This window comes from Equus quagga, chromosome 13 (assembly GCF_021613505.1).
Source record: "Equus quagga isolate Etosha38 chromosome 13, UCLA_HA_Equagga_1.0, whole genome shotgun sequence".
NCBI classification, from domain to species: Eukaryota; Metazoa; Chordata; class Mammalia; order Perissodactyla; family Equidae; genus Equus; species Equus quagga.
The window spans coordinates 98,533,542-98,554,207 of record NC_060279.1 but is presented as its reverse complement, the minus strand read 5'-3'; the positions used below and the strand labels follow the sequence as shown (position 1 = coordinate 98,554,207).

The window sequence follows — 20,666 nt, the reverse complement described above, 5'->3', positions numbered from 1 at the left end:
CACCCTCACCCCCACAGCCACCCTCACCACCACACACACCCTCACCCCCACACCCACCCTCACCCCCACAGCCACCCTCACCCCCACACACACCCTCACCCCCACAGCCACGCTCACCCCACAGCCACCCTCACCCCCACAGCCACCTTCACCCCCACAGCCACTGGGAGATTTTGATGGAAATCCCAGACATCATATGGTTTCATCTCTTTTGGTATGTAGCTCTAAAAGATAAGGATTCTTTTACAAACTATAACCACAATACCACTATCACCTAAAAAACTTCCAGCAATTCCCCAGTATCATCCATATTCCCCAAAATATCCAGTCCATGCTCAGATTTCTCTGGTCGTCTCAAAAACGTCTTTTTGCTCTCTATTTGTTTGAATTGGAATCTAATAAGGTCATATAGTTTAGTTGGTTGCTGGGACCCTCGAGTCTCTTTTCATGTGTAGATTTCCCTTCCAGCTCTTTCTTTTTCTTTGAAATATATTTGTTGAAGAAGCTGGGCTGTCTGTTCTGTAGAGCTTTGCTCTTCACAGGGTGGTCCCTGGACCAGCAGGATCTGCATCCCCTGGGAGCTCCTTAGACAAGCAGACTCTCAGGTCCCTCCTCAGACCCGCCCGATTAGAATCTGAATTTTAACAAATCCCCAGGAATTTGTGGGCACACTATGTCGGAACAGTGCTGGCCTGGTTTCCCACCGTCAGGATCTGGCCAATGCAGCCCTGCAGTGTCCCTTTACCATTTTCCTCTGTTCCCTGTATTTCCTATAAACTGGGAGACGGGTCCAGAGGTGCGATTAGACTCAGGTTCGGCAAGACTGCCTCACAGATGCTGGTATTTGTGGTGGTGGAGCCTGGGTGGGTCCCCCTGTGAAGGTCGGAGGGGCTGGAGGGAAGGGGCAGTCAGAGGACGCTGTCTGGATTTTGAAGAAGGAGTACGTTTGGAGAGAAACGGGAATGGCATTTGTGGTGGGGGTATGAGGTGCACAAAGATACGGATGTCAGGGTGCCCTGGGGGAGCTGGACGAGGTTGGCCTGGCTGGATCAGAGGGGCTCACTGTGGGCCCCCCAGTGCCTGAGTCTGGATCTGCAGACACTAGGAGGATCAGGAGGGGCAATGGGCCCCAGAGTTTGGGTTCTAGAGTCAACACCTCCTCCAGCTCACCCTCCCCACTTCTCCCTTGCCAGGTGGAACCCAACACAAAGCTGTTTCCTGCCGTCTTTGTCCTGCCCACCCACCAGAATGTCATCCAGTTTGAGCTGGGGAAGCAGAAAGTAAGAGTGCAGTGGTCGGGCAGGCCAGGGAGGGAGGGATGGGCGGTCAGGCTGGCAGAGCGGCTGAAGGGGAGGGGGCGACCAGGGAGGCCTTCCTGGAAGCAGGGTGGCAGGATGCAGCGGGCTGGGAATCCTGACCCGTGCGCCCCTCCATGCCCCCAGAACATCATGCCACTGTCAGCCGCCATGTTTCTGAGCGAGCGCAAGAACCCGGCCCCGCAGTGCCCGCCACGGCTCGAGGTACAGATGCTGATGCCTGTCTCATGGAGCCGCATGCCCAACCACTTCCTGCAGGTGGAGACGCGGCGGGCCGGCGAGCGGCTTGGCTGGGCCGTGCAGTGCCGGGAGCCGCTGACCATGATGGCCCTGCACATCCCCGAGGAGAACCGGTGAGGGCCAGCCCAGTGCGCAGGGGTGGGGCGGGTACTGCAAGCCCTCTGGGGTCTGGATCCAACTCAGTGACCCCTCCCACTACCCTGGGATTCCAGACAACATCCCAAGAGGCCCTGGATCTACCTTACTATCCCCCAATAATACCCCTGGGGGTCTAAATCCATCTTAGCGGCCCAGACCCACCTCAGTGGATCACAGACCCATCTCAGGGAAACCACACTCAGCCCAGGGGCCCCAGATAACACCCCAGGGAACTCCGGACAGCACCCCAGGGCTCCAGACCCACCCCATGGGGCTCCACTCATCTCAGGGAGCCCAGATCCACATCAAGGAGCCCACACAATACCCCATGGACCTCAAGTGCACCTCAGAGGGTCTTGGCCATTGTTGGAGAGGGCTCGATACATCCCAGGTCTCTCGGGCATATGCAGGGAGATTTTAGATGCATCCATGGAGATCTCGAACCCCCTCCAGGGGACCCAGACACACCCAGGGCTAGAGATGTGCTCACATGGATGGCAAGAATGCTCTCAAGCACTCTGTTCATGGCCAGGGGTCCCAGACGCACCCACACGGCTTCCAACATGCCTCATCTTTCCTTTATTCATTCATTCCATAAATAGGTCTGAGCTCCTCCTGTGGGACCGGCGGCATTCTAGGCTGGGGACACCAAGCCCTTGTGAACGCACATTCTAGTAATGCTCATGTGTAACTTAGGGGCTCAGACCTGCCCGAGGGGGCTCAGACCCATCCCCAGACACACCCATTTGTTTATTTATTCATTCAACAAATATTTATTGAGCGCTCACTATCTGCTAGGTTCTGTTTAGGTGTTGGGAATATAACAAAACAAAACTCCAAACAGGCAAAAACGTCCTGCCCTGTGCAGTTTACATTCTAGCGCTGCTCAGACATAAGTAGGTGACTCAGACCTGCCAGAGGGGGTTCAGACCCAACCTGGAGATCCCAGATACACCTCAGGGTCACCAGATCTTCTCTGTGGACTCTCAGGTACTCCAGAGTCCCAGACCATCCCACGATCCCAGATGTATCCGAGGGGGCCCCCAGACCCCTTAGGGACTTCCAGAACCACTCTAAGACTCCTAGACCCAGGGGAACACTGGGATTCCCTGCTGGAGCCACCACACTCACTAAGCACCTCTTTACCTCACCGTGGTCTGTGTCTGTCTCCCATCTCCTCTGCCCGCTGTGTTCCTGTCTGTGGCCCGTCTCCGCCGCAGGTGCATGGACATCCTGGAGCTGTCGGAGCGCCTGGACCTGCAGCGGTTCCACTCCCACACCCTCCGCCTCTACCGCGCGGTGTGCGCCCTGGGCAACAACCGCGTGGCGCATGCTCTGTGCAGCCACGTGGACCAGGCGCAGCTGCTGCACGCCCTGGAGGACGCGCACCTGCCCGGCCCCCTGCGTGCGGGCTACTACGACCTCCTCATCAGCATCCACCTCGAAAGTGCCTGCCGCAGCCGCCGCTCCATGCTCTCTGAGTACATTGTGCCGCTCACGGAGGAGACCCGCGCCATCACGCTCTTCCCGCCGGGAAGAAAGGCGGAAAACGGCCCCCGCCACTATGGCCTGCCTGGCGTCGGCGTCACCACCTCGCTGCGGCCTCCGCACCATTTCTCAGCCCCCTGTTTCGTGGCTGCCCTGCCAGCTTCCGGGTTGGCAGACGCCCCGGCCCGCCTCAGCCCCAGCATCCCTCTGGAGGCCCTGCGGGACAAAGCACTGAGAATGCTGGGGGAGGCCGTGCGAGACGGTGGGCAGCACGCACGCGACCCTGTCGGGGGCTCTGTGGAGTTCCAGTTTGTGCCCGTGCTCAAGCTTGTGTCCACCCTGCTGGTAATGGCTTCCTCCTGCTTCCCTCTGTCCCATTCTTCTTCCACATGCCAAATAATCCATCCATACATACATCGACCCCCCTCCCATTTATACATCCAACCACCCATTCATCTCTCCATCCACACATCCTTCACCTTTCAGTTTATCCTCCTATCATTTACTCATCCTTCATCCACTTTTCCTTCCATCCATTCATCTGTCATCTATTCATGTGTTTATTAAGCTCTTATTCCTTCTTTCCATTCATCCATCCAACCAACCATCATTCATCCACCTATGCGTCCATCCATCCTCCACCCACCTTTCCATCCATCCCTTTATTCAAACATAACCCTGTCTTTCCATCTGTAAGTCCATCCATCTATTTATCCTTCCATTCTCCACCCACATATCCATCCATTCATCCATACGTGTATCCGTCTATCCAACTTTCAATCTAATTGTCCATCCAGGCTTCCATTCACTCATACATCAGTCCATCCACCATTCCATCTATTCATCTACCCACCTATCCATTTGCTTATTAATCTACCTTTTCTTTCATACATTCAATCATCATCCTCCTCCCACCTGTGCACCCATCCATCCATCCATCCATACATCTACCCTCCACAGATCCACCGTTCTTTCATCTTCCACCTACCTGTCGATCTATCCAGGCACTTCTTTATCCATACGTGTGCACATGCATCCCCCTACCCATGGTCCATCCAGTCATCTACATGCATTCATCCACTCACCCATCCGCCCATTCTCCGTCCTTCTATCCATCCTTTACTTCATGTGCCCTTTCATCCATATGCCCATCTAATAATGACTCATCCATATATCCATCCATCCGACTTTTCATTCACAAACCTATCACCCATCCATCCATCCCATCCCACCCCATGGCTATTTATTTACCCATTTGTCTATTTACCCATCCACTCATTTACTTGCTCATGCATCTATCAAACCATCCATTCACCTACCCACCTATCCATACATCATTTATCCTCTGTCACCGTCCACTCACCATCCCTTCCTCCACCTTGACCTTCACCTCTCCGTTATCCACCCTTCCATCCATCTCCCCTTCAAACCTCTACTATTCTATCTATAAATTCATCAAGCCAGCCACCCAGTCCTCCTCCCATTCATCCATTTCTCTCTTTCCCCACTCCTCTTCCCTTTCATCAACCTGTTTCCCTCCCACCTGTTAGCATCTTCATTATGTTACTGAGAGCTGGCATATGCTGGGAGCTATGAGAGCCTCCAGCGGGCATAGGGTCTGTCCTGTTCCAGAGTCACATGCGCTCAACCTTAGGAGAAAAGATACTTACTTATGTAGGGAGAGGCACTCATGTTTGGTTATGTGGTCGGGCCATGTGGGTGGGACACAGGGTGTGGATCTGGGGGGATCTCAAGGAGGATGGATGGCAGGGCGGGAAGATGCCCTTCCTGCACGTGGGAGGAATCATATACAGCCAATGCAGGAGTGAATCTGGCGTGTGCAGGAGAAGCAGGTCCGGGAAGTGAGGTTAGGACTTCATTAGGGAGGCTCTGCAGGCCACAGTGAAGGACACAGGCTTTGTCCTGTAGGTCATGGGCATCTTTGGCGATGAGGATGTGAAACAAATATTGAAGATGATTGAGCCTGAAGTATTCACTGAGGAGGAAGAGGAAGAGGAGGAGGAAGAGGAGGAGGAGGAAGAAGATGAGGAGGAGAAGGAGGAGGATGAGGAGGAAGAGGCACAGGAGAAAGAAGATGAAGAAAAAGAGGAAGAGGAACCAGCAGAAGGGGAAAAAGGAGAAAGCTTGGAGGAGGGACTGCTCCAGATGAAGCTGCCGGAGTCTGTGAAGTTACAGGTGGGCTGGTTCTTCCCGCTTGTCAGCCTCCATCCATCTGGGCTGGGAGACACAGAGTCTGGTGAGGCATGAGTCTGGACTCTGTCCTGAGGCCATGGGGAGCTGTGCGGAAGTGCGTAAAACAGTGGGGTGCTGCTGGCTTGGAATGATCTCTCTGGTTTCCAAGTGGAAAGTGAATTGGAGGTATGAGGCCATGGGGAAGTCTGGCTTAAGGGTCCAGGCAGGACACAATGGTGGCTGGACTGGGGCAGAGCCATGGAGAGGGGAGAGAAAGCAAGAAAAGTTTCATGGAGGTCCTGATGGTCTCACCACCATCCCTCCTACTACATGGCTGTCCTCCCACAGATGTGCCACCTGCTGGAGTATTTCTGTGACCAAGAGCTGCAGCACCGTGTGGAGTCCCTGGCAGCCTTTGCAGAGCGCTATGTGGACAGGCTCCAGGCCAACCAGCGGGACCGCTACGGCCTCCTCATGAAAGCCTTCACCATGTCTGCAGCTGAGACCGCCCGGCGTACTCGCGAGTTCCGCTCGCCACCCCAGGAGCAGGTCCTCTGACCCCTGATCCCGGCTGGCCTTAGTGTCTAAACCCCAACCTCAGCCCCTCCCCTACTCTCATCACTAATGGTACTCGACCTCTGAACCTGTGCTTGGTCTCTGACCCTATTGATAGACTTACCTCTCACTTTCCTAACACTCTGGACCAAACCGACCTCTGAGTCACCTCAGACTGTCCCTGGCCCCTTCAAACCTCTAGTCTCCCAGATATTCTTCACTAACTCACACTTTGACTCATAACCTTAGACAGGGAGTCACAACTGGATCTTTGATCCTTGACCTCAGAGTTCCTGCTCTGAGGTCTCTGACCCTCATCCTAACCTTGGTCCTTCTCCTAGATCAACATGCTATTGCACTTCAAAGATGAGGAGGATGAGGAAGATTGTCCTCTCCCTGAAGACATTCGACAGGATTTGCTCGAATTTCATCAAGACCTGCTGGCACACTGTGGTAAGGAGAGGGGATCAGGGAACCATCCTCCCAAACCTTCTCTTTAGACGTCTCCTGAAGTTTCCCTCAGATTTCCTAATCTTAAACATCTACAGTAGTGGTGCTGTGTGACTGTTGGTTGATTGAATGAATGGATGTATTAGTGAACAAATAGATGAGGAACAGAAGGATATGTTTATATGGGTATTTGGGTGGATGTATACATGGATGGATGGCTATAGGCAGATGGATGAGGGTGGAGGGATGGATGGCTGGAGGGATGGATGGATGACCTCCATTGTTTCTGATGTCAGCTAATAATCTTACTGAGATTCCCTTATGATGTCTTATTTTCCTCTGGCTGGCTTTCAAGATTTTCTCTTTGCCTTTGCCATTAAGTATGATGTGTCTAGAAGTGTAGCTCTTTGAATTTAACCTGCTTGGATTTTGCTGACTTTCTTGGATGTGCAGATCAATATTTTTCATAAAATTTGGGACTTTTTGGCCATATTTCTCCAAATATTTTTTCTGCCCCTTTCTTGTGTCTCCTTCTGGGACTCCCATTATGCATATATTGGTATATTTTATTGTGTCCCACTGGTCTCTGAGGCTCTGTTAGTCTTTCTTTATTCTTTTATTTTTCTGTTCTTCAGATTGGATAGTCTTTATTCTCCTACCTTCAAGTTCACTGATTCTTTCTCCTACCAGCTCAAATAGGCTGTTGTACCCCTCTAGTGATTTTTAAATTTCTGTTGTTTTACTTTTCACCTCCAGATTTCCATATGGTTATTTTTATATTATCTACTTCTCTATTAATATTCTCCATTTGATAAGTCATTGTCATCATACTGCTCTTTAATATTTTAGACATGGTTTCATTTAGTTCTTTGAACCTGTTTATAGTAGCCGATTTAAAAGACAAATGCTTCAAAGAATGATTAAATGAACGAACATATGAACATGTAAAGAAATAAATGAAAACCCCCATGAATGAGAAATGAATACACAAACAGATGAATGAATAAGACGTGAATGCTTGAGCAGACGAATGAGCAAATGGATGAATGACACTCCCTCCCGTCTTGATCACCTCCAGGAATTCAGCTGGAGGGCGAGGAGGAGGAACCGGAGGAAGAGGCCACCCTGAGTAGCCGCCTGATGAGCCTGTTGGAGAAAGTGCGGCTGGTGAAGAAGAGGAAAGAGAAGCCTGAGGATGAGCCGCCCGCAGAGGAGAGCAAACCCCGTGAGGAGTGGGACCACCAGGCGGGGGCTGGGGCGGGGTGGGCAGCCCTGTGCTTGGGGAGCCGCGTGCATGAGGAGTAGGGCAAGGAGGAGTATATGGGTATTAATGAGAGAGGAAGAGTGGAGGGCGGGGTGAGAGATGAGGCAGGTGGGAGGTGTGGCCCAAATGTGGGGGCTGCACTGTACGTGTGTTGCACCAGGGTAGCATGGGTAGCCCTCCAGCCCAGAGACATACACCCAACCTTGGGATGGTGGCAACTCCTTTACTTTCGTGGCTTCCATGTCCTTGTGGCTCTTGTTTGTTTTTCTTTTCTTTCTTGGTGAGACAATTACTGTGCTGAGGCATTAGAAACCCAGTTATGATAAATGTTGGTCCAGTGGATCACTGTGCAAACTATATATCAGCTCCATCTAACAAGGACAGAGTCCCTGACGTTGGTACAGGGTTTATTCTGCAAGATTCAGGAAACTTTTATTGGGCCAACTCCAGGCCAGGCACTGTTGGCAGGGCTGGGGAGTACAGTAGGGGAAGAGTCAAAGTCCGTGCCCTCGAGGAGTTTAGACTAATACAACAGACACAAATATACACATATCATAATGTCAGGTGGCCACGGGTGCTGAGAAGAAAAATAAAACTGAGTGAGAGGGACAAAGACAGGGGGGTGGGAGCTGGGGAGTGAGGTGTGCAAAGATCTGGGGAAGGATGATTGGTTCAGAGGGAACAGCCAGTGCAAAGGCCCTGAGTCAGGGACATGCTTGACATGTTTAGAGGCCCATGTGGCTGGAGCAGAGTGGATAAGGGGGAGAGGAGCAGGAGATGAGGTCAGAGGGGACAGGGCCGGATTGTGTAGGGCTGCTGGAAGGAAGGTAGGATTAACATATTGCCAGTCATGAAGTGACACCATCATTCAATGCCAGTGCATGGAGTTTTCTTCTAACCCTGAGATACAGGGGACATCTGTCTTCTCTCCCAGAAATCCTGGGAAGGAAAAGGGTTGGGAGAAAAAGAAACAGAGAGCAAAATGGATGTGGGACATGGGAGAGGTGAGTCCCACCGAGATCAGCAGGGAAAATAAATGAGTTGTTTTGACATCATTTTCAGACGACGCCAAAGTCCTCCCAGCTTTTCTTTGTGTCTGTTGCCTCTCTTGATGAAATGTTGGTGGCATTTGTACAGAACCAATGGAGCTGGGACTTGTGCTTTCAAAGATGCACAGTGAACTGCTTACAATAGTGCATTGCTGTTCTGAGTGACACAATTCCTTCTTCCTCTTGAAACTGGTCGGGGGCCCTGAGGAGTGAGGATGAGGGTGAAGAGAGCAGAGAGTCTTAGGGCAACAGGAGAACATCTGCCAGGATTCGCGCACCCCTGGCAGGTGGAGGATGTGGGCCCTTAGTGACTGAGGAGCCTTCTGGAAAGAGGGGCCCCTTCCGCATGGCTCTGGCTCAAAGCCCTGGCCAGACGGAGGGTTCTGACTCTTGCGTCCCCGTCCAGAGTCCCTGCAGGAGCTTGTGTCCCACACGGTGGTGCGTTGGGCGCAAGAGGACTTCGTGCAGAGCCCCGAGCTGGTGCGTGCCATGTTCAGCCTCCTGCACCGGCAGTACGACGGCCTCGGGGAGCTGCTGCGCGCCCTGCCCCGGGCCTACACCATCTCACCGTCCTCCATGGCGGACACCATGAGCCTGCTTGAGTGCCTGGGCCAGATCCGCTCGCTGCTCATCGTGCAGATGGGCCCCCAGGAGGAGAACCTGATGATCCAGAGCATCGGGTGAGCCACGCCCGCTCCCCTGACTTTGCATGTCCCGGGGAAGAGAGGGGCGCCTTCCCAGCTCCAGCTTGTCCCCCTGGGTCATGTCCCCTGGATACAATGATGTCTCCCTCCCCCACTTCTGCCCCATCCTCGGAGTCATCCCCTCCTCCCCGCTCAGCCAGCCCATCTCCCTGGGTCATGTCCCCTCCTCTTACCACTCCATCCACCCCACGTAACAGCTCCTACTCACCTGCAACTCTTGGCACAAAGTTTACCATCTTTGAGCTTCAGTTTCCTCGTCTCCAAAATGGAGAGCGCACGTCTCCCTCATAGAGTCGTGGTGTGGCCTTAGTGAGCTTGCGCACGGTCGCAGGAGTAATAATAATGGGAATAGTATTGAGCACTCACTCAGTGTCTAGTGTGCCTCATTCATTCACTCAGCAAACTCCAAGCACCTACTGTGTGTCAGGCCCTTTTGAAGCACTTGAGGATTCCATGGGCCACAGGATGAAGGTCTCCTCCCCAGGGGAGCCCACCGTGGGTCCAAGCCTTGGCTTGCTTGTCTGTGAAATAGGGGCAATTATAATCCCCCTCCCAGAGCGGACAGAGAGTGGACGAGTTCAGAGCTGTAAAGGGGCTGGGCCGGGCACAGAGTAAGCTCGATGAGTGTTAACTGTCATCACGTGGAGGCGACAGCTCCCCCAAGGGCTGGGGGCCCTCCCTGGAGTGGGCCCCCCCCCCCCGCCCCTGGTGACACACGCGCTCTCTGGCTCCAGGAACATCATGAACAACAAGGTCTTCTATCAACACCCGAACCTGATGCGGGCGCTGGGCATGCATGAGACGGTCATGGAGGTGATGGTCAACGTCCTCGGGGGCGGCGAATCCAAGGTAAGGGGCCCAGGGGGCCGGGGGTTCAGGGGTGGGGGCCGCGGAGGACAGCACTGACCCCCGGCCCCCCTGCCTGCCCAGGAGATCCGCTTCCCCAAGATGGTGACGAGCTGCTGCCGCTTCCTCTGCTACTTCTGTCGCATCAGCCGGCAGAACCAGCGCTCCATGTTCGACCACCTGAGCTACCTGCTGGAGAACAGCGGCATCGGCCTGGGTGAGGACCCTCGTCTCCCTCCTGGCCGTCCATCCAGGCCCACCCTATTCTCTGGGCTCACTCACTCATTCAGTCATTCAACAAACACTCCCTCTCAACCCACTCTGGATCTGGGCCTGTAATGGGCAGTGCTGTGGACACCCAGAGAGCCCTGGATCTGGCCCTTAGGGGCCTCCCAGTGCCATGGGGAAGACCGACTCATCCCAGACAGCGACAGCCCAGAACAGTCAGGCCAGGGATGGGGAAGCACAGGCCAGAGGAGACCCCTGACCCAGGCTGGAAAAGGGGTGGTCAGGGAGGGCTTCCTAGAGGAGGTGAGGCAAGCAGGAATGAGACAGGCGGCCGCACACCTCCAAAGAGCATTCTCGCGGCCTCTCGCCCCACAGGCATGCAGGGCTCCACGCCCCTGGACGTGGCGGCTGCCTCCGTCATCGACAACAATGAGCTGGCCCTGGCGCTGCAGGAGCAGGACCTGGAGAAGGTGCAGAGAGAGGAGGCCAGGCCCCCTGAGGCCCCCCCGGGGCCCCTGCTGACTTGGGACCCATTCGGAGGGGCGATTCTGGGTGGTCCAGGACCCGATCAGAAGGGGAACAATTTGCTGGGCAAGAACAGGACTCAGTCACTCATTCACAGGGCTGAGTGCGAATCCACACTCCCCCTCCCCAGCCGCGTGGCCTTGAGGTGCCTCTTGGCCCCTGTGCCCCCCGCTTCTGCATGTAGCAGTGAAGGGCCTGGGCTCTGGAGTCCAGTGACTTAGGTCAACAACCCCAGCTCCCTTGCTGTGTGGCCTTGGACAAGTGACTTAACTTCTCCAGGCCTCTGTCGCCTCATCTGTAGAATGAATATCATAATAGAAACCACTTCATAGACTTCTGGGGATTAAATGAGTTAATCCAGGCCGCGTTTATAAAACAATAAGCACTCAATAGCAGTTACCCGCGGTTATGTATTACTTATTTAACCAATATTGATTGAGCACCTGTGGGCATGGGGTGTGACAGTGACTGGGACAGTCAAAAAGCCTTGTCCTCGTGAAGGTGACTAGTTGGGAGGATGGATGATAAACAAGATGATTAAGTAAAATACAGGTGTGTAGCTGGTGATGAGTGTTGAGGAAAAAAGTAAGCAGGAGAGAGAAATATCGTGTCACAGGGTGTCCGAGTTTAGACAAGAGCGGTCAAAGAAAGCCTCATCAGGTGACATCCAGGGAAAGCTCTGAAGGAGGTGAGGGGCCTTATGGACATCAAGGGAAGAGCATTCCAGGCCGGCAACAGCCAGTGCAAAGGCCCTGAGGCAGGAATGAACCTCATGAGGTTGAGAAACAGCAAAGTGTGGTTGGAGCCAAGGAAGGGAGGGGTGAGCAGAGGGAGGTGAGGGCAGGGAGGTGACAGGGCAGATTGTGTGGAGGGTCCTGTGGGCCACAGTGAGGGCCCTGGCTTTTACGCTAAGTAAGATGGAGCCACAGGAGTGTTCTGAGTAGGGGAGGGGCATGACCTGACTCAGGTGTTTGCAGGGGCCCTCTGACTGTGTGTGGGGGACAGACTGGGGTGAGCAGGGAGGCAGGGAGGAGGCCGCTGGGATGGTCCAGATGGGAGATGAGGGTTATTGTTTGCGGAGGGATAGAGAGATGAATTGGCCTGTGGAGCCCCAAGGATGGGCAGGGACCTGCGCCTTGGTGAGGAAGGTGGTGAAGGTATGGCCCTGGCTGAGCCTCCTCCGCCCGCAGGTGGTGTCCTACCTGGCAGGCTGTGGGCTCCAAAGCTGCCCCATGCTGCTGGCCAAAGGGTACCCGGACATCGGCTGGAACCCCTGCGGCGGAGAGCGCTACCTGGATTTCCTGCGCTTCGCGGTCTTCGTGAATGGTGAGGCAGGACGGGAGGCGGGGCCCCGGTGGAAGCTCCCCCGGGGTGTGGTCCACATCCTGAGCCCCCGGGCCCGGCCTGCACAGGGATCCCTCCCGGTGGGCACGGGCCAGGGTGTGAGCCAGCAGCGGCCTGGCGTCACCCCTTGAGGTGCTGGGTGCGGGGCTGCCCCGGGGGGCGGTCCCTGCTTGGTGGCTCACGAGGCCCCGCCCCCGCCCCGCGGCCAGGTGAGAGCGTGGAGGAGAACGCCAACGTGGTGGTGCGGCTGCTCATCCGCAAGCCCGAGTGCTTCGGTCCCGCCCTGCGAGGGGAGGGCGGCTCGGGGCTGCTGGCCACCATCGAAGAGGCCATCCGCATCTCCGAGGACCCCGCGCGGGACGGCCCCGGTGTCCGCAGGGACCGGAGGCGCGAGCAGTGAGTCCCCGCCCCCTCCACCGCCGAAAGGCCCGCCCTCCCCCGGCCCCTCGCTGCTTCCCCCACACCACCGCCTTCCCCCGCAGCTTCGGCGAGGAGCCCCCTGAGGAAAACCGGGTGCACCTGGGACATGCCATCATGTCCTTCTACGCTGCCTTGATCGACCTGCTGGGACGCTGTGCGCCAGAGATGCATGTGAGCCCCAAAAGGCCAGGAACGGGGAGGGGCATCCATGGCCACCCTAGAACCTCCTCATTCAGACATGACAACACTGACTGAGCTCTTGCTATGGGGGTGGTCCCGAGCTAGGCAATCCTGGGGACACACCAGCGACCAGGACACCCCAGGCCTGCTGTCATGGAGCTCCCGGTCCAGTGGAGGAGACCAGGCAAGGGGAGCGGGGGTGGTCAGCGCTGCAGTGGGGAAGCACCGGCAGAGGGGGCAGCTGGGCGTCCTAGAGTTAGCCCCCCAGAAGGAGGCCTGTGCCACCTGCCAGCGTGTCAGGAAGCCATGGTTGGAGTAACGACGTGCCCACCTCCTCCTCCAGCTAATCCAAGCCGGCAAAGGCGAAGCCCTGAGGATCCGCGCCATCCTGCGCTCCCTCGTGCCCCTGGACGACCTCGTGGGCATCATCAGCCTCCCCCTGCAGATCCCCACCCTGGGCAAAGGTGCGGAGGACGGGGCGGGACTCCGCAAGGGAGTGATGCTGGGGAGGGAGTCGACGGGGCCGAGGGGCGGCCCTCACCCCCTGCCCTCCTTGCCCACAGATGGGGCTCTGGTGCAGCCCAAGATGTCGGCATCCTTCGTGCCCGACCACAAGGCTTCCATGGTGCTCTTCTTGGACCGCGTGTATGGCATCGAGAACCAGGATTTCTTGTTGCACGTCCTGGACGTGGGGTTCCTGCCTGACATGCGGGCGGCCGCCTCGCTGGACACGGTGAGCCGCCTGGCCAGCCTCCCTGTCCAGAGCGGGATGTGAGATGGGTTGTGGGAACAGCAGCAGCACTGTGGCTTGTTCTGAAATTGTGCACGTGTCATAATCCTCCCTCCCCCACCATCAAGACAGAAAACAAGAACAGGAAAAACTCTGAGTTCTGGGTAGGCCAGGTGGAAATCTCCAAGACCTCAGGTGTTAAGAATAATCATTCTCACTGATGGCTCGGCACATGGAGACACAAAGACCTGTGCACAACCACAATAATAGTAACAGAAAGTGACAAGGCCACGTAAGATGAGGACTGAGAACTGAACTCCCCTTGGGTGTGGTCCACATCCTGAGCCCCCGGGCCCGGCCTGCACAGGGATCCCTCCCGGTGGGCACAGGCCAGGGTCTGAGGCCAGCAGCGGCCTGAGGTGCTGGTTTGGCCAAATGAAGGTCCCTGGTGAGCTGGACAAGCAGTGTCAAGGTTGGAGGAAAGTCTGGCTGAGAGCCTGGGAGGGGAGAGACTGGAGACAGCGAGTGTCGACAGTTCTTTACACGAGTTGGTGACAGAGGAGGCAGAGGGACGGTGATGTGCTGGAGGGTGAGCTTGGTCAAGCGGAGGCTCTTCTGAAGGTGGGAGAAATAACTGTCGGCGGTTAACAGGGAAAGGAACTTCAATCTGTAACCACCAGTTTATCAGAAGTCCAGGGGACAGAGGGACAAGTTAACAGACACCACCGGGAAGCGACCAGCCAAAGCCAAAATGTGGGAAATTCCACTGGGCAAATGACCCTATTTCTCCAGCAAATAAATAGCATGGAAAAGGGACAGTTACAGAGGAAAAGAGCCATCAGCCAAATACAGTATGTGGCTCTTCTTGGGACCCTGATCCAAACAATCCTGGCTAAATGCAAAGCAATTTTTGAGACCCTTGGAGAAGACTGGTCATGAAGAGTAAGGGATTGTTAATTCTGTGTGGTGTGATAATGGCGGCGTGGAATGTTAACTGGAAGCACTTGTCTGAAGGGAGACACACATTTTAAGTACCCGTGGGTAAAATGGGATGTGTGTGGAGGTTGCATGAAAATATTAGAGGAAAAAAGGTGAGAGAGAGAGAGAGGAAACAAGCCTGCAGAAGGTGCCTATCTGCCCAACAGTCCAATCTGGGTCATGAGGGTTCATTGATTGGCACTTTGATTTTTGTGTGTGTGTAAAACTTTGCATAGTCCAGAGTCATAAGAGTAGAGACTGGGAGGAGCTGGTTTGGGGGGAAGATCAGAAGCCTGGGTCGTTTGCTCAGAGTTGTCCAGGACGGGTGCCAGGGCAACCCCAGGAGCGTGCAGCGGGCCTGATGTCCCTGCCCTGCGCCCCAGGCCACTTTCAGCACCACGGAGATGGCGCTAGCGCTGAACCGCTACCTGTGCGTGGCCGTGCTGCCGCTCATCACCAAGTGCGCGCCGCTCTTCGCGGGAACCGAGCACCGCGCCATCATGGTGGATTCCATGCTTCACACCGTGTACCGCCTGTCCCGCGGCCGCTCGCTCACCAAGGCGCAGCGCGACATCATCGAGGACTGCCTCATGGCGCTCTGCAGGTGGGGCGGGACCCCGAGGCGAAACGGTATGGCGGGGAGAAGTGGGTCTCAGGGTGATATCCGCCATCACTACGTGTCCCCGCAGGTACATCCGCCCGTCTATGCTGCAGCACCTGCTGCGGCGCCTGGTGTTCGACGTGCCCATCCTTAACGAGTTCGCCAAGATGCCGCTCAAGGTGAGGGCGAGCCCTCTTCAGCGTGCTCATTTGCATGCCCCACCCACCCGCTGGCTCTGCCCTGGGACGTCCCCTAGAAACCTCTTTGGCGTTCTTAATTTGCATGTCGGGATTCCCAGGACATTCGCTTTGCGTCATTGGTGCCTCTAACACTCCCTAATTAGCGTTCAATTTGCCTAACAGTGAGCCAGCCCCCGCCTCAATTAGCATAGATTTGCATGGGGTGCACCGCTTTTCCTAATTAGCTTGCTTATTTGCATGGTCAGACCACCAGCCTTCCACTATTCAAATGAGTGCATTTATTTGAATAAACAGTACCACAGCTATTCTGAATATTTGCACACTGTCTCTCCTATATTTTTTCACTTGCGTGCTAGTTTGCATAAGGAGATACCCCCAACTTGGATAGCTTGACTACTTTGCATAACACAGCTAAATCAGTCCTACTTCAATTTGCATATTGGATGGTGGAGGCCCTCTTCCCAATTACCATATATTTGCAGGGGTTCTGTCTATGTTTCTATTTGCCATAGTAATTCACATAAGTGTGGATCACTCTCTCCATATGCCCATTTGCACATGACCCTACCCACGGATTAATATTAGCATGCTTATTTGTGTAAAGGAACACTGACAAATCCAGCTCTGATTTAATGCCCACCCTGACTCTAAATTAGAATGCCAAATTTGCATAAGAAACTGTCCAGGACCACTAGTGATACTATTTCCTCCTCATTAGCATATCATTTGCATAATCCACACCTCCTTCATAATTTAAAAGCACTGGCACCCCTGGGCCTCCTAGGACCCTCACTTGCCTGCCAGCTGCTTATGCTCCCTTTATTTGTGTGTCCCCCTCTTGCTTCCACCCAGCTCCTCACCAACCACTATGAGCGTTGTTGGAAGTACTACTGCCTCCCGACGGGCTGGGCCAACTTCGGGATCACGTCAGAGGAAGAGCTGCACCTCACTCGGAAACTCTTCTGGGGCATCTTTGACTCGCTGGCCCATAAGGTCTGGGCCCCCGGGGGCCCTGAAAGGAGCCTGTTTGGAGGGTTTGGGGCCCAAAGTCTGGGATCCAGAATGAAATCCTGCGGGTTCAGGGAAGGAGGGTTGATGATTGGAGGGGTGAGTTTGAGGTCCTGGGGCTCCAGGATTGGAAGGCTCAGCCAGGCCTGTGGTGACCACCCCACCTCCGGCATCTGCAGAAGTACGACCAAGAGCTGTACCGCATGGCCATGCCTTGTCTGTGCGCCATCGCAGGGGCCCTGCCCCCCGACTATGTGGACGCCTCGTACTCATCCAAGGCCGAGAAGAAGGCCACGGTGGACGCTGAAGGCAACTTTGATCCTCGGCCCGTGGAGACCCTCAAGTGAGGCCTGGGGCCAGGAGGGCGGTGGGGCTGGGGGCTGGGAGAAGGAGGTGATGTCAGAGGTGGAAGGAGAGGCCAGCCCCAGCATGTGCTGATCCTGTCCCCCTTGATAGTGTGATCATCCCAGAGAAGCTGGACTCCTTCATTAACAAGTTCGCTGAGTACACACATGAGAAGTGGGCCTTCGACAAGGTTGGCATCAGGGTCCTCCCCTCCCCAGGACCCCCCACCCCTGCCGGCCTCCCTCAAGACCCCAGCTTTCCCCAGACTCAGGTCTTCCCTGAGGCCCCCAAACTTCCCCGAGACCCCTAACTCTTCCTAGGACCCACAGGCTCCTCTGGAGCCCTCAGTCCTCCAGGGTTCCCACCCTGTGTCCCCCAGGCTGCTGTCTACCCTTCATCCCGCCCCACCCCCAGCTCCATAGCGGCACATCCACCATCCCCTCTCTGCCTCCAGATCCAGAACAACTGGTCCTATGGGGAGAACATAGATGAGGAACTGAAGACACACCCCATGCTGAGGCCCTACAAGACCTTCTCAGAGAAGGTGACCAAGCCTTGGGGCCCCATGTTGGGGGTCCAGAGTGAAACCTCCCATTTTGGGGGTTCAGGGAGGAGTGTGTCTGCTTCACGGGCTTGGATCAGGCTCCGTCTGCAGGTTGGGGCTCCCCACCCAAGGACTTTGCTTTTCCTCAAACTTGGCTGCCTCCCCTAGAACCCAGACTCCTAGTGTTCCTTCTAGAGTCAGAGAGACTGGGTTTGCTTCCTTGACGGTGCCATTTAACTTCTCCGAGTCTCACGTGTAAAATGGGATAAGGAGGGTTGGTTTGGGAGGCTCTGTTACAGAGCAGTAAGAAGCCTGGGTTCGAATCCTGGCTGGACCACTTCCTACCCTCGTGGTCGGGGCTGTCGGCTTCCTGGGACACTGGAGGCCAGGGAGGCTGAGCCAGGGGCTCCGACCTCCACCTCCCTCTCACCCCATTCCATCAACTTCGTTCCCTCCTGTCCACCGCAGGACAAAGAGATTTACCGCTGGCCCATCAAGGAGTCCTTGAAGGCCATGATTGCCTGGGAATGGACGATAGAGAAGGCCAGGGAGGGTGACGAGGAGAAGACGGAGAAGAAAAAAACGCGGAAGATATCCCAAAGTGCCCAGGTGGAGGCGGGGCCGGGGCAGCGGGCGGGGTCACCAGGGGGTGGGGAGGGGCTAGGGCGAGGGGCGGGGCCGGGAGAGGGTGGGGCCAGGCAGGGGGTGGGTCGAGAAGGGAGAAGAGCCAAGGAAAGGGGGCGGGGTCGGGGAAGGAGGGAGGGCAGGAAGGCTGAGAAATCTGGGAAAGGAGAGGGCGTGGTCGGAAGAACCGCAAACAGCAGAGGAGAGAAGGAGAAGGTGACTTAGAGACGGGGCCTTAAGGAAAAGGCGCCGAGCAGGGGTCTAGGGCCAGGCGCAGGGTGGATTGGGTTGGGGCCTGGGCTCCCTGCTAGGCCGTCAAGCCCCCCTCTCCCCCTTGTCCTCTCAGACCTATGATCCGCGCGAAGGCTACAACCCGCAGCCCCCCGACCTCAGCGGAGTTACCTTGTCCCGGGAGCTGCAGGTGAGACCCCTGACTCTGTATTTAGGGACATGGAGATGTCTGTTGGGGTTGGAGGATCCTCTGAATCTGGGCCTTGAGTCTTTGCATCCACTCCCAGGCCATGGCAGAGCAACTGGCGGAGAATTACCACAACACGTGGGGGCGGAAGAAGAAGCAGGAGCTGGAGGCCAAGGGTGAGGCGGCCATCCGGCCCTGCACAGACCCTCTTCACCGCGGTCCCCTAGTCACGGGCTCCGCAGGGTGCAGTCGTGTGACTTTGCACAATTGCTCTCACCCGCTGAAGCTCGGTTTCTGCGTCTGTGCCATGGGGATAATGACAGCGTTTGCTACCTTAGGGCTGTAGCGAGGGTGTGAGGAGCATCGGAAAGCCATGTTCTGGTTATTCTTACCTCAGTCCTTATTACACTAATCGTGCACGCCCTAAACTACAGAACCACTTCCATGAGAGTGGCCCGGGTCCTCCCCAGCCCCCTGATACCTGGTCTTTGCCGCTGCAGGTGGTGGCTCCCACCCCCTGCTGGTCCCCTACGACACGCTCACGGCCAAGGAGAAGGCACGAGATCGAGAGAAGGCCCAGGAGCTGCTGAAGTTCCTGCAGATGAACGGCTATGCCGTCACCAGGCACGAGGGCTGGGAGCTGGACCTGGGAGTAGCGCGGGATGTGGGCGGAACCGCAGGGCAAAAGCTGGGAGAATCCCACCGGACAGAGGGCAGGGGGAGGAAGGGGCTAAGGAGGGTGGGGCCTGGAGAGGAGGGGCGGGGCCAGAGAGGAGGGGGCTAAGAGGGGTGGGGCCTGGAGAGGAGGGGCGGGGCCAGAGAGGGGAGGAGGCTAAGAGGATGGGGCCTGGAGAACAGGGGTGGGGCCAGGAGGGGAGGAGGCTAAGAAGGTGGGGCCTGGAGAACAGGGGCAGGGCCAGAGAGGGGAGGAGGCTAAGAGGGATGGGGCCAGGGTGGAGCAGGGAACTCCCTAGGGCCCCCGAGGTGAGGCAGCAGCCTGCGGAGGCAGGGCTGGGGGGCAGAGGCAGCACTGGCGAGGCGTGGTAAACAGGGCAGGCGTGCTGCCGGGTCGACCCCTCTCTCTGCGTGTCCGCGCAGAGGCCTCAAGGACATGGAGCTGGACACGTCTTCCATTGAGAAGCGCTTCGCCTTCGGCTTCCTGCAGCAGTTGCTGCGCTGGATGGACATTTCCCAAGAGTTTATCGCCCACCTGGGTACGCAGAATTCCCTCCCGATGCCCACGCTCCCTGCAGGTGCACCCAGGGGCCCGGTTTCCTGCCTTTCTCCTTCCTCCCCTCATCTGCTTAGTGTGCCAGACACTGTCCTGGGTGTTGACAATACAGCAGTGAACGAGACAGAGATCTCTGCAACTTACAGTGCTGGGGTGGCTTCAGACAGTGAACGTCAGAAATCGCGGGATCCCTTCGCGTGTTAGAAGGTGGTTAGGTTATGGGAAGAATTCACCAGGGCCAGCTAAGGAGGCCTGGAAATGTGGGGCGGTGGAGGCCGTGCAAACTCAAATAGATTATTCTAGGAAGACCTTGAAGGAGCTGGGGAGGGAGCCGTGTGGACATCTGGGGAGCGTTCCAGGCAGAGGAGCCACTGTGCAAAGGCTCTGAGAGGTCGCTGTATGAGCATTAGGAGGCCGGCGAGTGACTGAGGGGAGAGGGAGAGGACATGGGGTCAGAGAGGTGACAGGGGCAGATCCTGTGGGGCTTTGCAGGCCATGGTGAGGCCTGTTGGCTTTTGCTGAGCGACTCCATGTTCACAGGCTCCCTGTGGGAACTGACTGGGGGGCAGGAGCAGGAGAGGGTGAGAACTGGGCAGATTCTGGATCTAGTCTGAAGGCTGAGCCTCCTGGGATGCCCTGCGCATGCCCCGTCTGTTCATTAATTTATTCCAAATTTATTCAGTACAAGTTCAGGAAGAAAAGGGCCTGTAATAGGTGAGGAGGGGGATGTTCCAAGGCCTTAGCCCATCCTGGTTTGTCCTCCTCCCCATTTTCAGCCTCAGGAAGGGTTTGATCAAGGAGTCAGGGGATCAGATGGAAGGTAGGGGAGAGAGGTTTATCTCAAAGCCAACAGAGGGAGCCTCATATCAAGAATCTATCTCCCATCATTTTCTAACTCTGCCCTGTCAGAACACCCTGAGTTCCCCAGCCTTGAACCCACCATCACCCCTCTTTGCCCTCCCCCACCAGAGGCTGTGGTGAGCAGTGGACGAGTAGAAAAGTCCCCGCACGAACAGGAGATTAAATTCTTTGCCAAGGTGAGGGGTG

At 56.0% G+C, this 20,666-nt stretch overlaps 1 protein-coding gene across 1 annotated transcript in view; it reads left to right on the top strand.

The window, feature by feature from the left end:
* RYR1 (ryanodine receptor 1) overlaps window positions 1–20,666 on the top strand; it is a 110,911-nt gene that overhangs the window by 36,716 nt on the left and 53,529 nt on the right. Inside the window, exons 32-59 of the mRNA XM_046680932.1 lie at window positions 1,194–1,280; window positions 1,443–1,669; window positions 2,915–3,527; window positions 5,112–5,378; window positions 5,724–5,924; window positions 6,272–6,383; window positions 7,459–7,605; window positions 9,100–9,373; window positions 10,132–10,246; window positions 10,328–10,460; window positions 10,847–10,941; window positions 12,187–12,322; window positions 12,550–12,736; window positions 12,823–12,931; window positions 13,284–13,404; window positions 13,504–13,673; window positions 15,032–15,252; window positions 15,338–15,428; window positions 16,302–16,442; window positions 16,637–16,800; window positions 16,914–16,992; window positions 17,257–17,346; window positions 17,815–17,955; window positions 18,317–18,391; window positions 18,489–18,564; window positions 18,889–19,012; window positions 19,487–19,602; window positions 20,589–20,656. Of these exons, the coding sequence (XP_046536888.1) occupies window positions 1,194–1,280; window positions 1,443–1,669; window positions 2,915–3,527; window positions 5,112–5,378; window positions 5,724–5,924; window positions 6,272–6,383; window positions 7,459–7,605; window positions 9,100–9,373; window positions 10,132–10,246; window positions 10,328–10,460; window positions 10,847–10,941; window positions 12,187–12,322; window positions 12,550–12,736; window positions 12,823–12,931; window positions 13,284–13,404; window positions 13,504–13,673; window positions 15,032–15,252; window positions 15,338–15,428; window positions 16,302–16,442; window positions 16,637–16,800; window positions 16,914–16,992; window positions 17,257–17,346; window positions 17,815–17,955; window positions 18,317–18,391; window positions 18,489–18,564; window positions 18,889–19,012; window positions 19,487–19,602; window positions 20,589–20,656 (4,380 nt within the window). The remainder of the gene's footprint in view (window positions 1–1,193; window positions 1,281–1,442; window positions 1,670–2,914; window positions 3,528–5,111; window positions 5,379–5,723; window positions 5,925–6,271; window positions 6,384–7,458; window positions 7,606–9,099; window positions 9,374–10,131; window positions 10,247–10,327; window positions 10,461–10,846; window positions 10,942–12,186; window positions 12,323–12,549; window positions 12,737–12,822; window positions 12,932–13,283; window positions 13,405–13,503; window positions 13,674–15,031; window positions 15,253–15,337; window positions 15,429–16,301; window positions 16,443–16,636; window positions 16,801–16,913; window positions 16,993–17,256; window positions 17,347–17,814; window positions 17,956–18,316; window positions 18,392–18,488; window positions 18,565–18,888; window positions 19,013–19,486; window positions 19,603–20,588; window positions 20,657–20,666) is intronic.